General features: G+C 44.3%; 1 protein-coding gene across 3 annotated transcripts in view; it reads right to left on the minus strand.

Annotated features, from left to right (window-relative positions):
- Positions 1 to 23,235, minus strand: part of HIPK2 (homeodomain interacting protein kinase 2) — a 187,845-nt gene that overhangs the window by 40,428 nt on the left and 124,182 nt on the right. For 2 of the 3 annotated variants that reach the window (XR_005222447.2, XM_027834451.3), the window contains exons 3-9: positions 15,856 to 15,979; positions 13,641 to 13,760; positions 12,289 to 12,375; positions 11,080 to 11,264; positions 7,091 to 7,253; positions 4,718 to 4,937; positions 3,231 to 3,352 (exon numbers count right to left, since the gene is read on the minus strand). Coding sequence is in view for 2 of the 3 variants with exons in the window: in XM_027834451.3 (XP_027690252.2) it covers positions 3,231 to 3,352; positions 4,718 to 4,937; positions 7,091 to 7,253; positions 11,080 to 11,264; positions 12,289 to 12,375; positions 13,641 to 13,760; positions 15,856 to 15,979 (1,021 nt within the window). In the remaining variant the exon portion in view is untranslated. The remainder of the gene's footprint in view (positions 1 to 3,230; positions 3,353 to 4,717; positions 4,938 to 7,090; positions 7,254 to 11,079; positions 11,265 to 12,288; positions 12,376 to 13,640; positions 13,761 to 15,855; positions 15,980 to 23,235) is intronic. The other variant, XM_037879390.2, reaches the window with a different exon arrangement.

A 23,235-nucleotide genomic window follows, 5' to 3' on the forward strand; every position in this document is an offset into this window, starting at 1 on the left:
CTCTAGGGTCATATCGGTGCCACTGTGCTAGATTCACATTGTGTAGCCACACAGCACTGAGGGGGCTACACTGTAAACAGAGTCTCTGCTTGAAGGTATTTCACCCTGTTCTTTCCTAAGCCAGATTCAGAGATTGATTTACACAAAAACCTTAAACCTCTCCCCATCCTGTAGCCCCTCCAGCTCTCTCCCCCCCCCCAAAAAAACCCCCAAAACTCCCATGCTTTCCAGCCCAGCTCCAAATGTTTATTGTCTTGGGATTTTCTGCCTTGCTGAGTCAGATGAAAGGGCTGCTATGGTGGGCCTCTTTCTGTCTCGACCACATCTGCAGAACCAGGGCTGGAAAGGATACTCAGTCACAGGACCCTGGAGAGCTGTTCACAACACTGTGCTGTAACAAAGGACTAGCATCAGCAGGCAGGTGGATGAGGGGTGGGGATATTTTTGTTTTTACAGCTGTGGTTTAAAAAAGGTAAATAAACTGTTGTTGCTCCCCTGCAAGAGATTACCTGAGTTTACATGCTAAAGCCACTTCCTCCTTGTTTGGGGAGGGAGCCTGGATTTGTTCAGCTCTTCGCCTCTTTTAGGGCGTGAATCTAGATTCATTGTCAGGGTCCCGGCACAAACTCTCTACTTATCAGGTAAGGACCATGGAATCATTTCATCGGCAGGAAAAGATTGCTTGGGCTGGTCCACTGGGACAGTGCTGCCATGTCCACTGCTTTGAGTAAGATTGCACAGGTGTGACTGAGAGCACACTTTGGCCCCTGGTGTCTCAATCCTAGGTCCAGATGAGGAAAGTGGGAGTGAGCTGCATCAGAAAGTAGCACAAATGGATGTGGCCCTATTTATTCAGAAGGGGCCGGTGGCAGCCAAGCAGGGTTTCCTGCCTAGGAGTGCTGTTGGGAAGGAGTGAAAGTGAGAAAATGCAGGAATGCAGAACACTCCTGAGGGAGAAGGGAAGGAAGGGACAAGCACTGGATCAGGCTTTTCAATGCATGACAACATCAGTTTCAGGCTGGACAAAAACACCCCTGAAATACATGGTCCCCTGCCCCTTTAAGATGTGAAGCGACTGCACTGTTAAAGACTGGAATCAGCCTTCTTTCAAGTATACCTGTTTCCCCTCCACACACAGGTATACTTGCTCATGTGGGTGAAAATGGACCCGGTAAGGTCGGGTGTAAGGGTTATTTTCACCACCCACTTTGCAGATTGCAGGCAGTGGTTAGGTCTAACTTTTCATTTCTGCAAGAACCAGCTTGCAGAGACAATATACAAAATACACCCCTATCCATCACCACTGTGATGGCAGAGCTTATCCAAGGGCCTCAGGATGAGGGACTTGCAATCATTTGCAGGGCCCTGTTTCCTGGATTTGAAAGTATATAGAGAATAAATGGTAAGGGTCCAATTTTGGCATTCAGCCACCACCAGTGCTGGAGTATATTGACGCGGGGATGAGCCCCAGTGGCTGCTCCCAGAGACTTTACGACGTGTGCATTGTCCACACTCGCAGCAGCCTGTAGAATACAGGCAGTACATGTGTAGCTACAGGAGGCAGCCAGAAAAAGATTTGGCAGTTCCCCACTACCATGACCTTTCACTGCACTGACGAAAGGTTCTGGCAGGGGGAGGCATTTGTGCAACCACAATTGCATGTGCTACATGCTGCAGTAAAGGCAGGCTGCGTTCACACGTCTCACTATGGTGTGTAGCTCCCTGCAGCTATGAAAGACTCCAGCAGGTGGGAGGCAGTGGGGAAAGAGTCTGGCAGTTCCCCGCTGCTGGAGCCTGTCACTGCATCAAGGAACGGTTCTTGCAAGGGGCAGGCATTTGTGCAAATGCAATTGCAGGTGCCTAATTCCAGTGTGCACATCTTCCTGCTCATAACTTTGAAAATCTGACTTTTCGTTTCCACTGCTCTGCTTCTTAGACACCTGCTTTGTACTGAATGGGATACAAGGCCCAATCTTGCCGGGCTGAAGGTTATGACATTCATCAGCAAAGATGGATTCCATTTTGCGGCAGACTTACGCCAAGAGTCAGCTCTGTAACAAAGACTCTTTTATTAGGAATGGGCGGGGCACATAGCTAGTGAAAAAACACACAGGCTTTAGGTAGTGTTTCATTCTGTCTTCACCAGATAAGCTCAGCTGGCAGCTGGCAAAGGAAAGTAATCACAACAACACACAATGGCACAGGTAACCCAGGGAATCCAGTGCTTGGGCATGATTTTAAAGTCTGTTGAGATCTGAATGCAAATGAACATTCTGGCATTAATCAGTGCACAGTAGGCATGTATTTTAACTCTGGATCACTTTTTCCAGGAGGTATTGTGAAGCTCTATGTGTCTTATGTTAAGTATATTTGTTCTCCATCAAAGACATTCCTGATACCAACAGAACCAATAAGTCTCAGACCATTTAAAAAAAGTAAAGTCGGCCAGATTCACTGAAGCTGGCACAAGGAGGTATAAGTTGCACCTCCCTTGCCAGAAGGCTGGGGATTCACCCTGAAGGAGAATAGGCACTGTTGCCAGTGCCAGCCCCCACCCCGAGTTTCCATAGTTGGGGAGTCATTTATCTCCCAGTAGAGTCCCCCCCAAGAACTCGGCCAATAGAGGCTGCTGCAGAGATTCACTGACTCAGTTGCCCTGGCCCTCCCGTCTACCTATTTACCCTTTCCCACTACTCAAGAACAAGGCAGCATTCAATAAAACTGAAAGGAAACAAATTTAAAACTAAAATAAGCAAAACATTTTTTAAACAATACACAATTTACCGGTGGAACTCATTGCCACAAGATGCCATAGAGCCAAGAGCTTAGTAGGATTTAGAAAAGTATTAATGATTCATTCTCACCATCGGTCTGACACAACTTCCATTAATTTCAGTTGGAGTTGCATCAGGCCTTGTGAAGAGGAGGACTGAGAAAGAGAGTGGAGCTATTAACTGTTATATTGTTAGAGCCTTTCAGAAATCAAAATTGGCCTGCAAGATGAAAGGGAGATTGAGGAAAGATGGATGCTCCATGGAAAGCTGGAGATGCTCACTTGGGTGTCCCATTCTAAAACTGAGCCACAGAGGGACTGGGGAAAAAAAACACTTCACCCTTTCCTCCACACCACGTAAAAGTTAAACTAAATGAAAAAGACTTGCTCTGCATAGGACTATTCAAATGTCACCTATACTTGCCCAATCCACATTTACCCAGACTAAGGAAATTACCTGTGCGAGGAGACCTGGCTGGATCTGAAGAGACTGGGCCCCAGGAGCCTGAGTGACAATCGGAACAGCATTCTCCATCCGTACAGAATACCCAGCATGCTTTGAAGGGGAGGCTTGTAATCCTGTTCCATGAACAGAGAAGGGACACAGTTAATCAGCAGCAGCACCGGCCAGAAGAGGAGCCTGATTTTCACAGGTGTTCTGCTGCCACAACTCTAACTGCAGTCAATGGGAACGGCAGGTGCTCAGCACCTCTGAAAAATCAGGCCCTTGATTCCCACTTATTACATCCACCCAAATGTATTACGCCCCAGCCCAAGGAGATCTACCAACTTTTGGCAGACACGACACACGTGTGTATACACGAGGCCGAAGACAAGACTTTTCCAAGGACACCAGCAGATTACCCCTCTTTAAACCTTGTGCATGCTTTTAGAATGTCTTAAATGTAGCAGAAGACATCATAATGTAACCTACATCTGGAGGCAATTCTACAGGAGGAAGGCACAAGTTAATGGTTTGGTTTTTTTTCAAATTAAGCCTGTTATTCTCCAGTCTGGCTAGAGACAACCACCATAGATGGCTAGGAAAATACACTACAGGGTGAGAGCGCTGCCTGCTGATGAAAGTGGGAGATTGGGAATCAAGAATACAGGGTTCTACACTCCACTCTGCACTGTCTCACTTTGTAACTCTGGACTTGACTAGGATTTAAAGGCACATCACCAGAACGAATTAGTCAACACATTCTGAAGCTATAGTGTCAGTAATGCCCTGTCTACTTTGGGGGACTCTAGGCTTCAACTGGTGTGAAAGTTAACACTGCAAGATCCTTGTATAAAAGGGGTTAGAGTATTGCCAAGTATTATTGTTGATAGGTTCTGCCCTACCAGGACCAAATCTCAGCTTTTGTCTAGCCTGAGGATTTGCCTCTGATATAGCGATTGGTGTAACTATGCAGGAGCAGCCCCTATCATAGACAGGCAAAGCTGCTGTGTGCCCCAGTGCTGCTTACCCTGGTTTCAAGCAGGAGTGTTGTCCACAGGGCCAAACAGCAGCTATGCCTGTCTACGCTAGTTGCAGTGGTGCAGCTGTACTGATGACTGGCCACTGATGTCCATAATTGGGGCGAATTTCCAGGCTAGACATCTTACTTTCTAGCTCATTAACCTGCTGAGTCACCCTGTGGAAACTGGATCACTGAGCAACCTGGGAACTGGTCAGTAAAATATTCCATTCTTTTCAGGTTTGCCAAAACAAGATGGAGGTTCTTGAAAATATCCTGATCAGGGTAATGAACAATGAGCATCACAATCTCACCTCCCTCCCTCCACCCCCGAGTCATCAGCCGCAATCCAACTGCTCCAAAGGTTCTCCTCACTTCCAGATTTTCTTCCTTCAGAAAGATTTGCTGGAGGGAGTTTTCAAAAGAGAACCCAATCAAACAGCAGAGGGACTGGCTGTGAGGGGGAAGGCCTGTTTCTTACCTTGGAAGCCTGGAGGGCATACAATGAGGGCTTGCTGGAAGGGGTCAGGCCGGGCACAGATCTGCGCCGTTCCCGTCTGCAGGGGCATGCTTCGCTGGGCCACTGCGGCCATGGATGCTGCTGAAGGCTGGTAGAGTGCAGATTGGTAGTTTAGTATGGAGACTTCAGGGTTGGCTAAGGAAATAGTGGCACTGGTGGAGGTGGGAGCCAGGTTGGTGGCCTAAAGGAATGATGGGAATTAAACAAAACAAAAAAAATGAGGGAGATGGTATGTTGGAAGAAGCAAATCTAAAAATAAATGAACCTAAATAAAACCAGCAAACAAAAAATAAAGGAGGAGCAAAACAGAAAACTGAGGAGTGCAGAGGCAAGGGTGGGTGACATGGGCAAAAGGAGCACACTGAGCATGACCAGTGAGGCCTTCTATCAACTGGGGCTGCTTCCAACCACCCCACATCCCAGTTTGTTGTCCAAGGAGTCTCCAGAATGGAGCACGTCTCCTGAGGATGGATTTAATTTGGGACAATAGGGAGGAGACAGGAAAGAAAGGGGCTCAAAAGGAACTGGTCACACAAAGTCAAGCTGCTCTGTAAACGCTTCTGGCACTTCCTGTGGGAAACCTGGCAAGATCAGTTCTGCCCCCAACACAAACTTGTTAGGAGAATTTGGAAATTCCCACTCATCTGCCCATCACAACTACACATTTCTTTTGGTGACAAAACCCAAGGTAGTTCTTCCCTCCCTCCACCCCCACTTAAAAAAACAAAACAAAAAAAACCAGGCGTTAGATGATGGAAACACAAGAGATAGTTGGAAACCTAACCTATGGATGGGAGATGAAACAGGAGAAATGGCCCATAGGTCTGGTTTTTGACTTACAGTAAGAATGTTGGAACTTCCTGATACTGGTAGAGCCTCACCCAAATCTTTGCTACTGTTTGACACGCAGGGACAGATTCTTCCACCCGTATTCAAGCTAAGCAGCGCTAACAGTCTCGTTGGAAGGAACTTTTGGTGGAGTAAGTAACTACTCAGTGTGAGTAAAGGTGACAGAGTCTGGCCCTTCCAGTAGTGGTGATGGTGTTTGGTTATAGTAAATGGTGCCAATTGGTGCTTGGGAGAGGTTAAGCAGCAGGAATTTGGGGAGTTTGTAAGCAGTCTGACTCTCCAGTCTGAGTTCCAAAAGCAAGCAAGCAAGGATACCTGTATTTTTAAACTGACAACTCACTACATTTAATCATGACACACTAATGACCTATTGCTGCGTACAATTGTGGTGCCCACAGCTTTATGAATAATGTAAAGAAGTCTTTTCTTACCATAAGTGACCAAAAATTGAGCCAGCATGAAATCTAGATTTATAAGATACATGGGATCACTTTGCAAACCAGACTCTTTTGGAGCTTCTATTCCTGTGGCACCAGTCCCTCATGCCACAGTTATATTCATCATCCTTAAATCTTCTTGTTATAACATCAAAACAAGGCGGCTCCCACACCAAAGAGCTCTACAAAACCCTAAGGATGGCAACCTCACCATACTTCAGTCTTTTACTGTCCTATCCAAGAATACCTCCCCTTCCCTTTAATTACTGTAACACAATTCCAAGGGAAACAATTTAAGCTACTGTTTGTTTAAAATACACCAACACTGTACATATCAAGATCATGTGATAGTCCCACTCTCATGCACACGCACCCTCTTTTAAAATCTTTAAAAACCTTCCTATTATGATACAGGAGACCAAAGTGTAGGCAGTAGATATGAATCTACCAACTTCAACTGCAAGCCCTTTGGGGTCGGGACTGTATTTTATTGTGTGTACATACAGTGCCTAGCACAATGAGGTCCCCATCTCAATTAGGGCCCGTAGGTACTACTGTAAAGACAAAGAATACACAAGGCGAAATACCACCACCAAATGCTAAGACAAGAAGTGAGAGCACTTCATTTTGTTGGTACTGCAGAGTATTGTGTCTGTGATATGAGGATTTAGTTTTACCTCAGCAGTAATATGAATAAATCACTCATGTCTGCCTGATTATCACTGAGTGCAATCCTACTTGTTGCATAGAAGGACACTGCCATCAGATTTTTTTTTCATACCAACTTTCCAGGGAGGCGGGCCGAATCATCTCCAACAAGATAGACTAAGAAGCCAATATTTCACAGTCACACAAGTGCCATGGAATTAATTCTCCTGTATCAAACACCACGCAACTACACAGGGCTCAAGGAGGAGGGTGGCATGTTCTAGTCACAAGGCAGAAAGGAACCATCTTATTGGGTGTGTGCTGAGAGGAGCACTATGTCTGCTCTCCATTTTCTAGAGCTCTCTAGCTTTCAGGCCCCGGCTGCTGCCAATTCCCATACCTGGTTGTGGACAGTGTTCAGCTGGTTGTTAAAGGTCATGGTCAGGTTGGTCGATGTGCTCGGGGCCACATGGGTGATGAATGGGGTCTTGCTCTGGTTTACCGTGTCATACATATTCACCCGCCGCTTGCAGATCTCCATGTTCTGGAAACAGGACTTGACACTGTTTAGAAAAAGGAATGAGAGGGTGAGAAAGAGAGGAAAAAAAACCCAGTGAGCATAGTTAACAGTCAGCTATAGAAGCCTAGCTTCAGGTCAGCATTTCTCTGATGGCTGAGACAAGTGATCAAACCATGCTTGGCACTTGTTAGATTAATCAGTGTTTGAATGTCCCCTTCTCCCCACAGCCAAGGCTGGCACTGTTTGTAATGAAAGGCATTCAATAGAAGACTGCTTTGGCTTAGGATTCTTGAGTGCCCCATCCAGCCTCAGTCCTGCAGCGTAAGTCATAGTCAGCAGCCAAAGCTGTCAGCAGTCAGACAGGAGGGGAAGACAAATCAAACCAAGAAATAGTGGGTCTTCTTTTGTAACGTGACAGAGAATGGGGAGAAGGGCCAGATAGTCTTGGCTCATTTGGGATGCTCTTTAAGGCAGTTTTAAAAGTCTTTCCCTCTTAGGAGGAAGATTTTGCTGTGTGTGGTCAATGAGACATCTGAAATCTTGTTCAGCACTTTAAAAAATGTTGGTCATTTGAGCTCAATCCTGCAAGATGCTCAACACATTGGCCCCACTCCAGTATAGCACCTAAGCATGTGCTTAACTTTAAGCATATGAGTAGTCCCTTTGAAGTTATATGGCTTAAGGACTTTACTGAATCAGGGCTAGAATGCTCAAAACCTTGCATGATCGGGCCTTGAGGTTGTCCCAGCCTGCGAGCCAACAGTGGGGGAATGTTTAAATCCCCTCCCCCACAATCCCTCCACACTACCAAAAAAACCCTACTTATTAAATACACACACATATATATTACATGGCAGTGGAAGTATTGAAAAATATTTTGTATCCTCAGAATGCAGCAATATACTGACCGCGCAATATAGTATATAAAACACTGCTGCCCTACTACAGCACAGTCCTTGTGAGGTAGGTAAGTACTATTATTGTTTCATTGTTACAGCTGTGGAAAGGAAGGCACAGAGAGGTTAAAGGGACACTATCAATTTAAGTATGGGCAAAATGTACCGACCTGACCATGACCCTTACCAACCAGCTAAACATTGTCCATAATCAGCTACTTTTCAATATTCTTTTAAAATCCAATTCAAATGGTTATTTTTCATCCAATATTTCTCCCAGTGTTTTATACCCAAACCTGAAACTAAGAACCTGACAGTGAGACTGACTATAAAGAAAACAAAAATGAAACTCATTTCCTTGATTTTCATTTGCTAAATGGAGAGAAATTTTTTTAACTAAGTAATGCGCATCAGGCTTGAATTTGTAAAATTATTTCACTTTTAATAATCTCAGCTGTTATCAGTAACAGAGATAAAGACGATAGTTTATTTATGATACTTTATTTTTAAGGTGATAGTGTCCATTTAAAGAAACGTGCCCATGACCACACAGGAATAGTCAAGAATAGTCTCCCGAACTCTTGACCACCCAGTCCTGTCCCTTAATGAAGAGACTTTGCTTCCTCTCAAAAGCTCAATAGCTATTTGGTTATGATTATATCTGTTCAATAATTACTCAATGTTGAATCAGATGTAAGAGAATATGTATATACTTTCATTATGTACAAATTTTTAAAATCTATGAAATACAAGTAATCTGTAAAATATTTAGAAATCTGTGTAAAAGTCAAAAAAATCTATGTGGCAAATGTAGAATGCTATTGCATGGATTTTTTTTTGTAGGTTTTAGCAATTAACAACTATTTTTCAAAAAACTTTATAGTAAAACACTGAAAACAGCATACTTATACTTCACATGATACTATCATTGCACGTTACAAAAGAGTACTACAAAAATATAACCTGCTCCCTGTAAGTTAGTGCAATAATATACTGTGTATGCAAAAACATGCATGGAAAGGTGACCAAACAGGTCAGAAAGACTGGCCTTTCCCACAGTTTAATATCCATGCAATCAGAAGATGCAAAGCTGGACACTGGACTCACTTTGCTGCTGCTTTGGGACTAACAAGTACAAAGCCTCAAGGGTTCTTGAGACTTGTAGTCTTTCTCTGAAGCATGTCATAGTAAAACTGCTTCCAGCAACTATGTCTTCTCTACATTTGCATCTGTTTCCTGATTTACTTTCAAGAGCGATTACAGTCCCCAGCAATCCTGGAGGCTTTGAAGTTCCTATTCTCAGGACAATCACAGGCCTGACTTCAAATCAGCCAACCCACATTGTTTAGACCTTGATGCAGTTCTGACCAATCAACATTTCCAGTGGAGGAAGAATGAGGTTGCACACTGAGCTGGCAGGATGTTTAGGATCTAGAGGCCCGATCCTGAAGGTCTAACTCATACAAAAATTTCCACTGAGTTATTCCTGAATAAGAACTGCTAGGAATTTTGCCCAAGGAGGGCAAGGGTAAGAACTTCAGAAATGAGGCCCTGATCCATGGAATGATTCCGAATGGCAATGGACTGGGCCCTGAGTCTCTAAAATTTTAAGCAGTTACTGCACATGTAGAAAGAATTGTTGCAAATGAGAGCATGTGATTGCAAATATAAAAGTAGATTTTTGTATATTATTTCAATATTTTCATAAAACACTGACTTATTTATGAACAGCTTTAGACGAAAGTAGAGTTTATTTTCTCTCTGTTTACAGCAATTATCTTGTGTTCATACTGCATTCATCACCTCAGTATCTATTTATCTATCTATGGAACTTATATGGCCCACAGCGTCTGAGCACCTCACAATTTCTAATGTATTCGTCCTCACACCAGCCCTGTGAGTTATGGCAGTGCTATTATCCCTCAGTCACAGATGAGGAGCTGAGGCTCAGACAGTCTAAGAGCTAGATTATTAAAGGTTTGTAGGTACGTGCTGATGCAGATATGCACCTACTGGGGTTTTCAAAACCGGGTGCCTAACTCACTTTGAAATCAATGAGTTAGGCAGCTAGACACTTTTAAAAATCCCACTGCACACCTATCTTCATCTAAATATCTTTAAAAATTTGGTCCTAAGTGACTTGCCCGGGGTCACACAGGAAGTCGATAGTGGTGCAGGGAACTGCACCCAGGTCTCCAAAGTCCCAGGCTAGTGTATAGTGCTGTTCAGGCCTTATTCTAATGAGAATCAGGCCCTAATGAACCATGCCTTACAACATCCCCGTCAGGCCAGGGAGTATTTCTCTATTCTACAGATGTGGAAACTGAGGTTCAAGTGACTTGTTCAAGGTCACATAGCAAGTCTGAGAGAAAGCTGGGCACAGAACTGAGATTTCTTGTTTCCAGTTTCTTGCTCTAAGTCAGGAATCCTCAACAAGGGGGCTGAAAACAAGTGTTGGGGTTATGACCACTCTGCCCTCTTTCCAGACTGTTAAACAGAGAATAGTCCCGACCAGACTCCAGCTGGATGGGAAAGGGTTTCTGGGAGGAGGGGGTGGAGTCCACTGTGGGTAATGTTGAGAACCACAGCACCAACCCCTGGACTATGCGTCCTCTGCCACATGCATAAGTTGAGTTGATACTACTTGCATATATTTTTTTCTGTATTTTAATATGAATGTGTGTAATTATTGAATATTTACACAATGAACGTAATACATTCTGCAGTCTTTTGAATGCCGTGCATCAGCAACACATTTCTTATTCATATTAGGTTTTTTGTTTTTGTTTTGTTTTTTAAACAAAAATTAAAATCTTTGGGCCTAAACTCCTTAATGGTGTCCCTTTAAAATACCGTTGCCAAGCCCTTTTATCAACCCAAATGTCCACCCTACAGCCCAGTCTCCCCTCCCATCCTCTTCATCTGCTTTTTCTCTCTGAAAACCCAGCCCAAGGCAGAGAGAAGGAAGCGTACTGTGTGCTATGGGGGAAATCAAGCAAGTGCGTCATGGTGACAAAGGGGTGGTTCAGAGTTTCGATCGGAGTTATCCTCTTATCCGCATCTATAGTCAACATCTTCTTTAACAGATCTATAAACTCCCGCCGGTCTGCCTTTTCCACCAACATATCGCTTCCTTCTAAATCTGTTGTCATATTCACCTGGAAGAGAAGGGACAACAGTTAGAAGGGAGAAGCAGACAGTCAGGTCTCCAGCAGATTATTTTCTCTCTCCTGACTCCACCAGGTTTCTGTCTCTGGAAGAGTAGCTGTTGAGGTCACAAGGAAGAATCTGAGCTGGCAAATCAAATCACCATCAGGCTAGTGCAAGACAAATCTCTACAAAGGCTGTTAAGTATCTAGCTCATTTGGGTCAATGGCTACTGAAGATCTTAGTCACCCTTTGCAGCTTTTGAACAGCTTCTGTGTGGTAATAGACAAGCTCTGACAATCATTATGTATCAAATAAAGCACTATACAATTAGACTACTTAATTGTGTGTCCTGCAATGACAACAACAACAAAAAAAACACAAACAAAAAAGATCTTGGTAAGTTTATGGGGAACATCACTATTTATATATCAGGTACCAGGAAAAGCCTTCATATTAAAATCTTTCCAGATCCCAAGCCTCTCTTTCTACACTTTAGCTAATGAAGCTAAAATATTGAGAATGATCTTACACAAACTCTGGATCAAAAATGTCATGGGTCATTTTGTTGGCATTAACTTTAGTAGCCTCATACCAAGTTCACTATTACAACAACAAAACAAATAGATAATAGGAATAAACACTTTTCCTTTACAGGTAGCAAAGTGCTTTACAAAGTGGGTAAACATCCTCCTTATTTTACAGACTGGGGAACCTGAGGCACAGAGAAGTTAAGTGACTCACCCGAGGTCACGTAGGAAGTTAGTGGCAGAGCTAGGAATAGAACCTAGTACGTGTGAAACTCCTAGTTACTCAACCACTCTGCTTTATGTCACTTTTATGACTATATATCTGGTCTTTTCTGGAGGGATCCAACACATGATAACTGGGAGTTGGCTGGATTGGTGCAGACCTGGTGTTTCTCAGGGGTTTGCCCAAAGCAGCATATATGCAGAAGTGATGTCGCGCCCCATTTGTTTGCCTTGCTCAGAAGCACAAGGAGAGATCTTGCTAGTTACTCACCAACATTCTTACCTGTGCCATATCATCCAAACAGTTGAAAATGTACTTCCTTGCTTCCTTCGACTTAATCCCCGTCTCTGCCTCATGATCATCTGGTGTCTGCTCAAGACAGGGGAAAGGCAGTTACCTGAGTGGCCCTTGCATCTATGTAGGGTAATATGCCAGCTCAGATGGATACCTCAAAGTCCATCTCTATACAAAGCCATAGGCATGGTTTGACTTCTGTATTTTGGGGGAAGGGGGCAGCTCCAGTCAGGCCAATGAGGCTGCGCATGGGGGGAAAGTTCCATGCCTACCCGAGGCTTGCAGTTTTGGGGGACAACGCTCCCCAGGCCCCCCTCCCCAAACTACACCATGGACAAAGCCACCTGTCTCTTCCCCGAACTAGTAACCAAAATAGTAGCCAAATACATTTATATAGCACCTCTCATGCCTAAAGAATCCCAGAGTGCTTTACTGACTAAGATAGTCCCAATCATTGTTAAGCTAAAGGGCTCACTGTTGACAGCACCAGACACAGTGCAGCTGAACATGTTGCTATCACGGATCCAGGAACAATTTTTTATACCATCATCTATTTTAATTGTTAAAATGGAAATGTGTGTGTTAACTAGACAGGTATTAAAAACAAATTCCACCCAGGGGCAGGTTAAATTAAACATCACTTCATCAACGACAACTATCAGCCATAGATAGGGAAGATATAAACAACAACCCTAAATTGACAGGCTAGTACTTCTCTCTCTAAGGGTAAGTCTACACCACAATAAAAAGCACCTGAGGCAATGAGCCTCAGAGCCTGGGTTAGCTGACTCGGACTCATGGGGCTTGCGCTACCGGGCTAAAAATAGCAGTGTAAATGTTCGCACTCGTGCACCCAGGTTCTGAGACCCTCCCCCTTCACCGGGTTTCAGACCCTGGTCTCCAGTCCAAGTGGGAACATCTACACTGGTATTTTTAGCCTCAGAGCATAAGCCCAAGTCAGTGGACCCATCATTTGAGACTTGCTGCTGTGGGTTTTTACTTTGCAGTGCAGATATGCCCTTAGTTAAACTAAAATAGTCCCGTCCACAATATCCCCAGGCTGGGCAGCTCCTGATTGGAGAGATTTTAAGGTTCACTTTGGACTTTAAGCTTCTACAATGCAGTGCCAGGCACTAATTGCAAATCCATTGGCCAACCAAGGGCTGCCTACTTTTGTTACAACAGTTTTACGTCAGCTCATACCCATCCCAACATCTCAGTTTTGGGAAGCATCTCAATGCATTGCAAAGAGATGAGACCCACACTCGGACTTAACAGAATGTCGCCTTACTTCCAGTCTACTATTGCAAGATGAAGGAAACAAGGAAATATCTTCCTACCTTTAGCCTCCACAATGGATACGGTGAGTCTGTATCCCTGTTGAAAAATCTTGTTGTCTTTGTCCCTGAACTTAACAAATACTCTGCTGGTAAGCCCTGTGTCTGTGAAATATAGCGAATCTGTAAGAGAAGGATGAGAGGTCACTGTTCATCTGGTGAAGATCTGTGGTGGTCTTCCTTTCAGGAGGGCAGGAGGCATTTAAAACAATGGAACAAAGAAAGAGAGAAAAGGGTGGTGTCAAGTTGGGCTTTATCAAGGATATACTAAAAGGAATGAAAGAAAGAGAATTCCCATAGACTTTAATGGCATTTCCACCTTTACCATTAATGTCTCAGGGCATTTACCCTGGAAGTCTATAAAATATTCTTCCTTTAGCTTCTAAAGTCTGTGGGAATTTCTCCCTTTATCTTCAGACTTTAAAGGTAAAAGAGAATGCCCACACATTTTAATGGTGTGTTTTTATTGACTTAGAGCTTTTCAAGTTCTCGTCTCTATAAGGTATGTAATTTCAATAACTTGGGACTTCTTTTATTTTTTTGGAGCAGCTCAGAGGATAAAGCAGATGAAGCCAATATCGGTGAACCGAAGCGGCCTATATATTGAAGCAAATGTACACCATCATTCTGTGTCGTGTACTAAATCTACAGTGTTTATATCGCTTACTGCATTTGTCATGTCAATGACTTTCACGGACTCTGCCTAGCTGGCATACACAGAACCACGGACGTTATGCATACGTGTCTAATTGTGGAGAATTCTTTTTTTCATTTAGTAGAGAAAAAGTATGTGAGCATGTAATTAAAGGCTGACATAATGTTGACATAGGATGGCATATGAACCCTTAACTTCAGCATTTCCTGACTTCTTGATTGCTTCACTTTGAAAACTTAATGTCCTTCTAATGCAGGAAATGCCACAGACAAAACACTCGGTATTTTTCAAAGAAAAGATGGAAAGAAATGAAAAAAAATCATAAGAAGCAGCTTCAGTCTTGAGGACCTCAAAACGCTGCTGGCCCTCGCCCATACGAAGTGCCCGCCCTTGCTGTGGAGCTCCTTCGGTACATCCAAGCAAGGCTCCCTCCTGCACACCTTACAAACTTCAATAGCCCCTCTTCAGCCCACTACCAACCTTACAAATCCACACAGCCTGAGGCAAAGACTCAGTTTCCGTGCCGGCCCATTGCACAAGCTCCACAGGAGCCCACAATATACTTGACTAGAGCAGACTTTGCACTACTATAAGTCAACCGTATACAGGCATGTGAGGAGTCCTTCCTCAACTGTACACTTTCTCAGTTTATCTCTGGAGGGGAGTCTACTGCTCATGCTCAGTATGTGATTTTCAAAGGCACAAAACCGATTTCCGCTGGAACAGCTAAAGGCACTGAATCTCAGTGAGGGCTTTTCCATGCCAGATTTCACTTTCAAAGCCGTGGCTGAAATACTATTAAAAAAAGAAAACTCTCAGGAATATTCTCATAATGGGAAAAGTGTACTATATTTCTTTTCGTCACTCTCCTTTTCCCTTAGGCTTTCCCCAAAAAGATCACTTTCAGACAGAGCCCAAGCCCCCAGTTTCAGAAAGGAATGGGCAACTGAAAAAAGGTGGTTAGAACAGAAACTGTTATCTAACCTGAACTGTAGCGGTTGCTGCATCTCCTGTTATAGAGATAGGAGAGGAACATTAAAGTCCATGGGGCTGATCTTCAGTTAGCTTTAATTATCACAACTCAGTTGAATTCAATGGAGCTATGACAGTTGACAGCAGCTGAGGATCTGCCCCAAAGACCATTCTTTTTCTTTTCATTGATTTTAATATACGTCCTCATTAGGGGATTATAAAAAGCAGCTGAGTTCATACAATTTCTTATAACAAATAAATCTTCATTTAATACTTGCTGTTAAGCAGAGTAAGGATGGCAGCTCTGTTCAGTGATTAGAGATCATCTACAGAGCTTTCTAGTCAACAGGAACTTATACTCTTGATTGACAGTTCACTTAGGCAGTCAGTTCTTAAAGGCACAGTACTAAATATCTTATTGGTTACCTAGAACGCTACAGGTGGATGAAAAAGTAGTCTTAGGATATTAAAAATCAAACACACATATCTTCCATCAGCAAAGAATAGAAAGTTAACAGTCTGTCCCTTCCGACACAAGAAAGAAAAAGTTTCTGTGTTTCTGTTAACAGCAAGTGCAGCATCCATACCAACCTGATCGTACTCTGAAGCTCCTGGGTATAAAGGCCAGCCCAAGAACAGCTCTGCAATAACACATCCCAGAGACCACATGTCAATTGCTTCACAGAATGGTAAACCAAGGATGATTTCAGGGGCTCTGCAAAAGAACAGATGAGAAAGCATTAACCATTGTAAAACACACACTGTCATTTGTTTAGAATTCCATGTAATCAGCAACCCTCAAGAAGCTATTTGCAGTGAACAACAAGTTTTATTGGTCCCATAAAGCCCAGGAACCATGGTATATATTCGAGAGTGCTGTCTTCTGGCACCTTATCTGTTAACCAACTCCTAACACACATACAGACATCACCTTTATAGGACACTCCTATAACACCATATACTGAGCTCTTATATTTCACTTTTCATCTATAGATGTGAATTTTCTTAACAAAAGAGATAAGTATCACTATCCCCATTTTACAGATGGGACATTGAGGCACAGTGGTGAAGTGACTCGCCCAAGGTGCTGCAGCTGGGAATAGAATCCAGGTCTCCCGATGTCCGGTCCAGTGCCCTCGTCATGGCATAATGCTGATTCTCTTTTACATACGGCCGTCCATGTATAAAACTCAAAGTGATTTATAAATATTCATATTTAATTAAGCTTTACAACAGTCCTGTAAGGTACAAAAGCATTGTTGCTCTTATTTTACAGATGAATGTACTGTAGAACAGAGAAATAACACAACACCACCATGGCTACATGGAGTTATGGGCAATGCCAGGAAAAGAACCCAGGAATCCTGGCTCCCAAGGTTGTGTTGCAGGCACAGGCCACATTTTCCATCTGCTTTCAGCTAGGGAAGGGAGAAAGGGGATATTTAGGGTCCCCTTATCTGTCTCTCCAAATATGACTGGTTTGTTTCAACAGACGCCAACTGAAGCAAAGCAGAGTTCTGAGCAGTACATTTTAGCATTAGCTCTGCTTAGGAAACGTAAAGGAGGCACTGAAGTCTCTTACCTGAGCCTGCTTGATACCGTACGGTTTCAGAGTAACAGCCGTGTTAGTCTGTATTCGCAAAAAGAAAAGGAGTACTTGTGGCACCTTAGAGACTAACCAATTTATTTGAGCATAAGCTTTCGTGAGCTACAGCTCACTTCATCGGATGCATGTATTTAATGATTAACTTAATGAAGTGCTTAAGAACAAAAGCCTTCTACTATCTGCAAAGCTTTGGTCCATTCAGGTCACCACTAGCAGAGACACCCATACAACAGGGGAAATGCTTTTCTTCCCGTTTTTAAAACACAGACTTCCAGCAGTAAAATTGAGACCATTTTAAAAACTTAGATTGTGCTTCCACAGAACACTAGTGTCCCAAAAAATACTTTCATTTTCCTAGCAACTTTAGTCCAAGAGCTTCAAAACCCTTTATAAACAATGAAAACTCATCACCCCTATGATGCCTCAGTACCCCTGTGAAGTAGATAAATATCATTATCCCCATTTACAGATGGGGAAACTGAGGAATAGACATAGTGTTGTCAACTCTTGTGATTTTTATTCTGAGTCTCACAATTTTATCCTGAGTATCACACTACTTGATGTTTCCTTAAAGCCCCAGCTTCTGGAGTCAGGTGATTATATTAGATTCTCAACTTTCCTTTCCTGCAGAGAAAAGCTTGAAAACATGAACCCTAAAGGCTCAAACACCATCAGAAAAATAAAGCTCCCCAAATGTATTATTTTTAAAGTATCATGATTTTTAAACTAATCTCATAATGGGGGGGGGGGGGAGGGGACTGACCCACGGTTTTCAAATGCTTGTGTTGGCAATATTGATCAATTGCCTCAGTCCATATTAGAGTGAGAATTAGAACCCAGGAGTCCTGACTCCCAAACCCCTCTCCAACCACTATACTGTCTCCTGAAGTATGTCATTTTTCATTGAGATAGCAACCAATGCCAGCAGGAGATTCAGACCTGCTAATTGCAATTGAAATCATATTGTTTTCCAGCAAACACCACTGCTTACTCATGAAGAGACATAACTTCAGAGAGGAGCTGTGCAAAACGGGGGAGGTTTTCTTTATTTAAGAAACAAGCAAAGACACACCAATGAGAGCCCATACCCCAATCTCAGCACAAAACCCTCTTCAACACTGGGCTGACTTGCAGCGATAAAAACAAAAACTTGGCTCCAAACCCAGCAACCCAGAATCTGAAAATTAAGGCACCTTAAGCCTGGGCTGATTCTGCCATCCCCACACAGAGTACACTATAGGTCTGAGTTAAAAAAAAACAAAACAACAATCATCCCGCATCAGCGCTCCTATTTTCTTTTGTGATTGCTATAAGCTTTTATACCCACCATTCCTTTGCATTAGTATGCCTGTCACTGCCAACTTTTTATTCCAGTATTACAGCGCCAGTCAGGAGAATGGCAAAGGGTTAATTTCCAGATCTTCGTCTATATTCCCCTCCCTTCCTTGTCCGCTTCTTCATTCCTTCCACAGTGGATGACACCCAGACAAAAATGCAGAAAGAGAAAGAAGACAGCTAGGATGACCTGAATCTCATTACTATGTAAATCCTGCATTCAAAGCCATCTGCCTCTCCCTGTCTGCCTGCATGTTATGAATGAAGCCTCCCTGGTCACTAATGAGAGTTCAATCTCGCACTGTCTGAACTTGAAATCCCATCCACTAACTCCCTACGTCAGGGAAGACATAGAATGTTATCCAGAAGCCTCCCCACCCATGAAAAATCATCTCCACTGCTGCCAAATACAGGTATCACCCTTCCACTATCCACAACAACTTCCCCATCTCGACCATTCTTATTTATTTATTTACTGTTCCTGTAAGGAGCTAGATTGACAGCCCTGGACACTGCAGTCCTCTGTTTCCCCAAAGACCAAGCTTCCACATGTGCTTCCAGATTATCTGCCATTGGATACCTCCTTTGTATTTTACAGGGCTAAAATTCATATCTATTTTTGGGAGCATAGGAATTGCCAAACTGGATCGGGTCTTGATCCATCTGGTCAAGTAGCCTCTCTCGCACAGCGGTCAATATCAACTACTTCAGAGGAGGGGGCCAGAAACCTTGTAAAGAAATAACCTGCCCATAGAAATTTCTTCCTAACCACTCTCTGTCAGATGTTGGTTTATGTCTTGAAGTATGGGCATATGTTTGCTTTATGAATTTTTATCTAATCTAACATAACAAGGGATACTCTCCTTATCCATCTATAGGGGCATAATAATTTTTTTAATCTTACTAAGCCGTTGACCTTAATGATAAATTGTGGCAATGAGTTTCACAGGCTATGTGTTGTGTTAAAGTGTATTTGGTTTTATAGGATAAGTTTGTTGTCTTTCACTTCACATTCCCGTGTTACTATAACGGGCAAAAGGTTAAAAGGGAGCACTGGATTCATCTTCTCCTATGCCATTCATTATTTTTATACCTCTCTCATTTCCCTCTTATTTGTGGGTCTCTCTAAACTAAACAGTTCTAATCTTTTTCAGTTTTCCATCATGAGAATGTCCTTCCATGCCTCCAATCATGTTTGGTACCCGATTCTAAACTCCTTCTATTTTTGCTATAACTTTTTAGAGATGGGATGATCAGAAGTGAATACAGTATTCAAAGTGGGGACGTACCATCAATTTACATAATGGTATTAGAAGAGCTGCAGAATTATTTTACATCCCATTCCTTTCCGATCCTACCATTTTGTTTGCTTTTGGACCAACGCTGTGCACTTCAGCAGATGTTTAGCCTGAACACCACCACGCAGGTCTTTCTCCTGAGTGGTTACAATTAATTTATAACTCAACAATATCTAGGAGTAGTTCAATTTTTTTCCTTTCAACGTGCGCTACCTTATATTTGTTAACACTGAATTTCATCTGCCACCATTCTGCCTATTCCTCGGTTAAGTGCCTGAGCAGTTCTTCACTGTCTTTGGTAATCTTGACTCACCTTCATAATTCTGTGGCATCTGCAAATTTTAGCACCCTATGGTTCCCTACTTTTTCCAGATTGTGAATAAATATATGAAATAAATTCCGGTTCTAGTGTGAGACCTTGAGTCACCCCTTTGTTTATCCTTTCATTCTTAGATCATTCAAATTCGGCTCAGATACTCAAAGAGTGGCATAATTTTATTCCAAAGGAAGGAAAAGTTTGTCATATCTTAAAACACCATTTCAGCTGCACCAGGGTCTAGCAACATTAGGAGCTCTTGCACAGATGACTCTACCATTCTACCAGCCATTTTCAGCACAGAGTCAATTCAACCTGCTCAAAGTAAGTCTGGGTGAGGTTGTGTTGAACCAGTGTTGCAGGGGGACCTAGTTAAAGTGCAGGCTAGTGCAGCAGGGTAAGGTTTGTGTGGTATCTGCTGTGTGCATGGAGGATGCTGTGCTCCAACATCACTGTGGTTCCCGGACTTCCTAAGCAGGGACTGCTGCTCTAGGCTTGCCAGTGGTGGGAAATGTTGTGAGGAGAAGTATCTCCCAGCCTGGTTAAGGCAACGAGGACCTAGAACCTCTGTTGACGGAGTATTTCAACCTCCTCCCACGGTCAGGAGTTTGTAAGAAAAAGGGGAAGGTTCTTCAATACCACAGGAAGGCCCAGCAGAGACAAATAGAAGATAATGGGTAGCAAATCGCACACCAAAAGCAGCCAACACTAGGCCCAGCAGAGTTTCTGAAGCCACCTTTGCAGTGAGGTTAACTGGAGCTCCTCCTTTTTCAGGATTATACAAATGCACCTCCCACATCCATCCCTACTCTCCCCTCCTCCACCAGACACCCCTCTCCACACACGCCAGCCCTAATCCCCTCCCACCTCTCTCTACTATCCCTGTCTAAAAGCACAAAACCTGGTCCAGGTGACTCACACTTTTCTATCCCAGGACCTTAGGGGCCGGGGGGTGCGAGGCCGTGGGAGAGTTGGGAAAGGGAGAGAAAGCAAACTTTGTATTTTGGAAAAGTAAAACCAAAACCAGCTTCAAGTTTTTGTTGCCAATAGCATCCCACTCTTCAGGAAAGTGCATTAGAGCTGAGGGCCTGTAGGAAAGGAGAGAGATTCAGGAGCTAGTGAGGTAGCAGGGTGAGCTCACTGGGCACCCCAGCATGTGCAGGAACATCCCAAGTTTATAATCTCTGCCCTGGCAAAGCACGACTGTGTATTTAAAGCCCTGCTGCAGTACAATCTGTGGCTCCAGCATTAGTCATTAGCTACGTGGGAAAAAACACTCCCTGCCCTCCTCTTCCACAAACCTCCTCAAACTTCTTTCCAGCAAGACACCTCCCTCCGCTCCCTACCCACAGGAATGAACCAGGTTTAAAGGACACAAAATCTCAATAGCGTGACTAGGGGATAGAAAGTAAAAGCCATCTGCAGCCAACCTGGAAGAGGTCAAAGGCAGCCAAAAGCGTTTAAGCCTCTGAGATAACAACAGCCAACCCTGCCTTCACCTCTTAGCGCTCTCATCCCCCTTCCCAACTTAATTACCAGGTGAACTGGATTAAAGTGTCTGTAATGTTAGTGGGAACTCAGTGTTGCTTCCTTCCATTCCCTCCCTCCTCTTGGAGTTGAACTACAGCAGAACTGCATCTGCTAGACAGCTGTTTTCGCTGGCATGAGAACTCGACCCTCGCTCTGTCCACCCAACAGGGTTGCCAGCATCCTAAACCTGCTTGTGATGCCCACAATTCCCCAAATGAAGAAATGCTGCTTCTTTTGTTTGCTCGCTCCTGCCACGTGACCCTATGCCGCTTTTAGGCCTGCCTCCGGCAGAATATTTACTTCAGTGACCCTGCTCTGCGGCAGGGTAATTTCATTGTCTGGTGTTTCTGTCAGGAAAATTAATTACCAGTCTCGCTCACTGGCTTTTTCATCCACCCATCACAGGATGTCGAAAGCGACTGCCAAGGAGTTTCGTTTCCCCAGAGTTGGATTTTGACAGTTGGGCTCCTTCTGAATTTTAAAACTGCCCTGTAGGGTGCCCACCCTCAGATCAGTGGTGGAGCTAACAGGGGCCTGAGGTGACCACACTCCCTGGGGTTCTTTACGTGTATGTGTGGTACCTTTTCAAGCACATTATGCACAGAGACACTTTAGGCATAGGCAAGCTAGGCAGCTGGCTAGGGCAGCAGATTTGCAGGAAGCTGGGATGTGCTCTACCCCACGAGTCTGCTGCAGTGTGGACTAACTACGTGCACCCTGACTCGTATTAATGGTTTCTTAACAAGCTTTGATTTAGTCCTCTCAGCAATGGGATGTCATCCTTAACATACACATAGAGGCCTCTGCACAGATGAAGCCCAGCCTGGGAGGGCCCACAGCCCTGCCTGGCCCCTGGTGGTCTCTCCCGGGACTAGCTCCAGCAGAAATGGCTTCCCAGGACAGGTGGGAACCAGGGGGACAAATGGGATGGCAGGGACTAGGACATGCAGTGGCCACCTCTGCCCCCATCTCCCCATGTCCCCTCCCATCTCAGCTGTCCCTGGGGTCCTGCCCTGCCCCCTGCATCCTATCCCGACCCACCTGCCCTCCATTTTCCACTGTGTCCTAAACCCTCCGCTCCACCATCACCCCTCTCTATCCTAGCCTATCTGCCCATCGGCTCCTCAGGGCCTGCCCATCTCCAGTCCTCCTACCCAGCAAGGTCCTGCCCCCCATGCCATCAGCCCCCTTCTCTAGTGTCCTGCCCCACCTGCCCCTGTATCCCATCCCCTCAGCCCATGTGCCCTGTAATCTGTTCCCTGTTTTTATAGCCTCTCCCCAACCACCTGCCCTGCATGTCCTTGTTCCTGCCATCCTATTTGTCCCCCACTGCATCCTGGACCCTACCTGATCTGTCTCCCATGTCCTGACCTCCATCCCCAACCTGTGTCCAGACTCCAGCCCACCTGTATTATCCCTGACATTGTTCCTCCCACGTATGGTATGTCCCTCCCTCTTCCTCCCGCTTCATGTCAGGAATATCCCCTCTGGTCTGGGGCAGCTCCTCCTGCACCCTAGGGTGCCCTTCAGATTGACACCAGACAGAGCCCAACTGGGGGTGGGGGTGGGATGGGGACAGATGGAGCCCATGTTGCAAGTCTCAGCAAATAGATCCCTAATGCAGGGCTGGGCAGGGCAGCTGGCTCCTCAGTGTGGGGGATCCCAGTGAGGGTCCTTCCAGGGAAGCCTGTGTACAGAGGAACATGCTGATATATTTGCTGCTTTGTTACCCCAAAAGGGAAACTGACCTGGGTGCGGGAGGAAGAGACACATCAGGAAGACTCAGAGGGCCACTCTTGTCTTCCTGGGATGCCCCCTTTCAAATGTGGGCACTGTTTAGGTCCCATACACCTTTATACCAGATCCTGGACAGGAGGGGGTGGGGG

The sequence above is a fragment of the Chelonia mydas genome, chromosome 1, assembly GCF_015237465.2.
Source record: "Chelonia mydas isolate rCheMyd1 chromosome 1, rCheMyd1.pri.v2, whole genome shotgun sequence".
In the NCBI taxonomy this organism is placed as follows: domain Eukaryota; kingdom Metazoa; phylum Chordata; order Testudines; family Cheloniidae; genus Chelonia; species Chelonia mydas.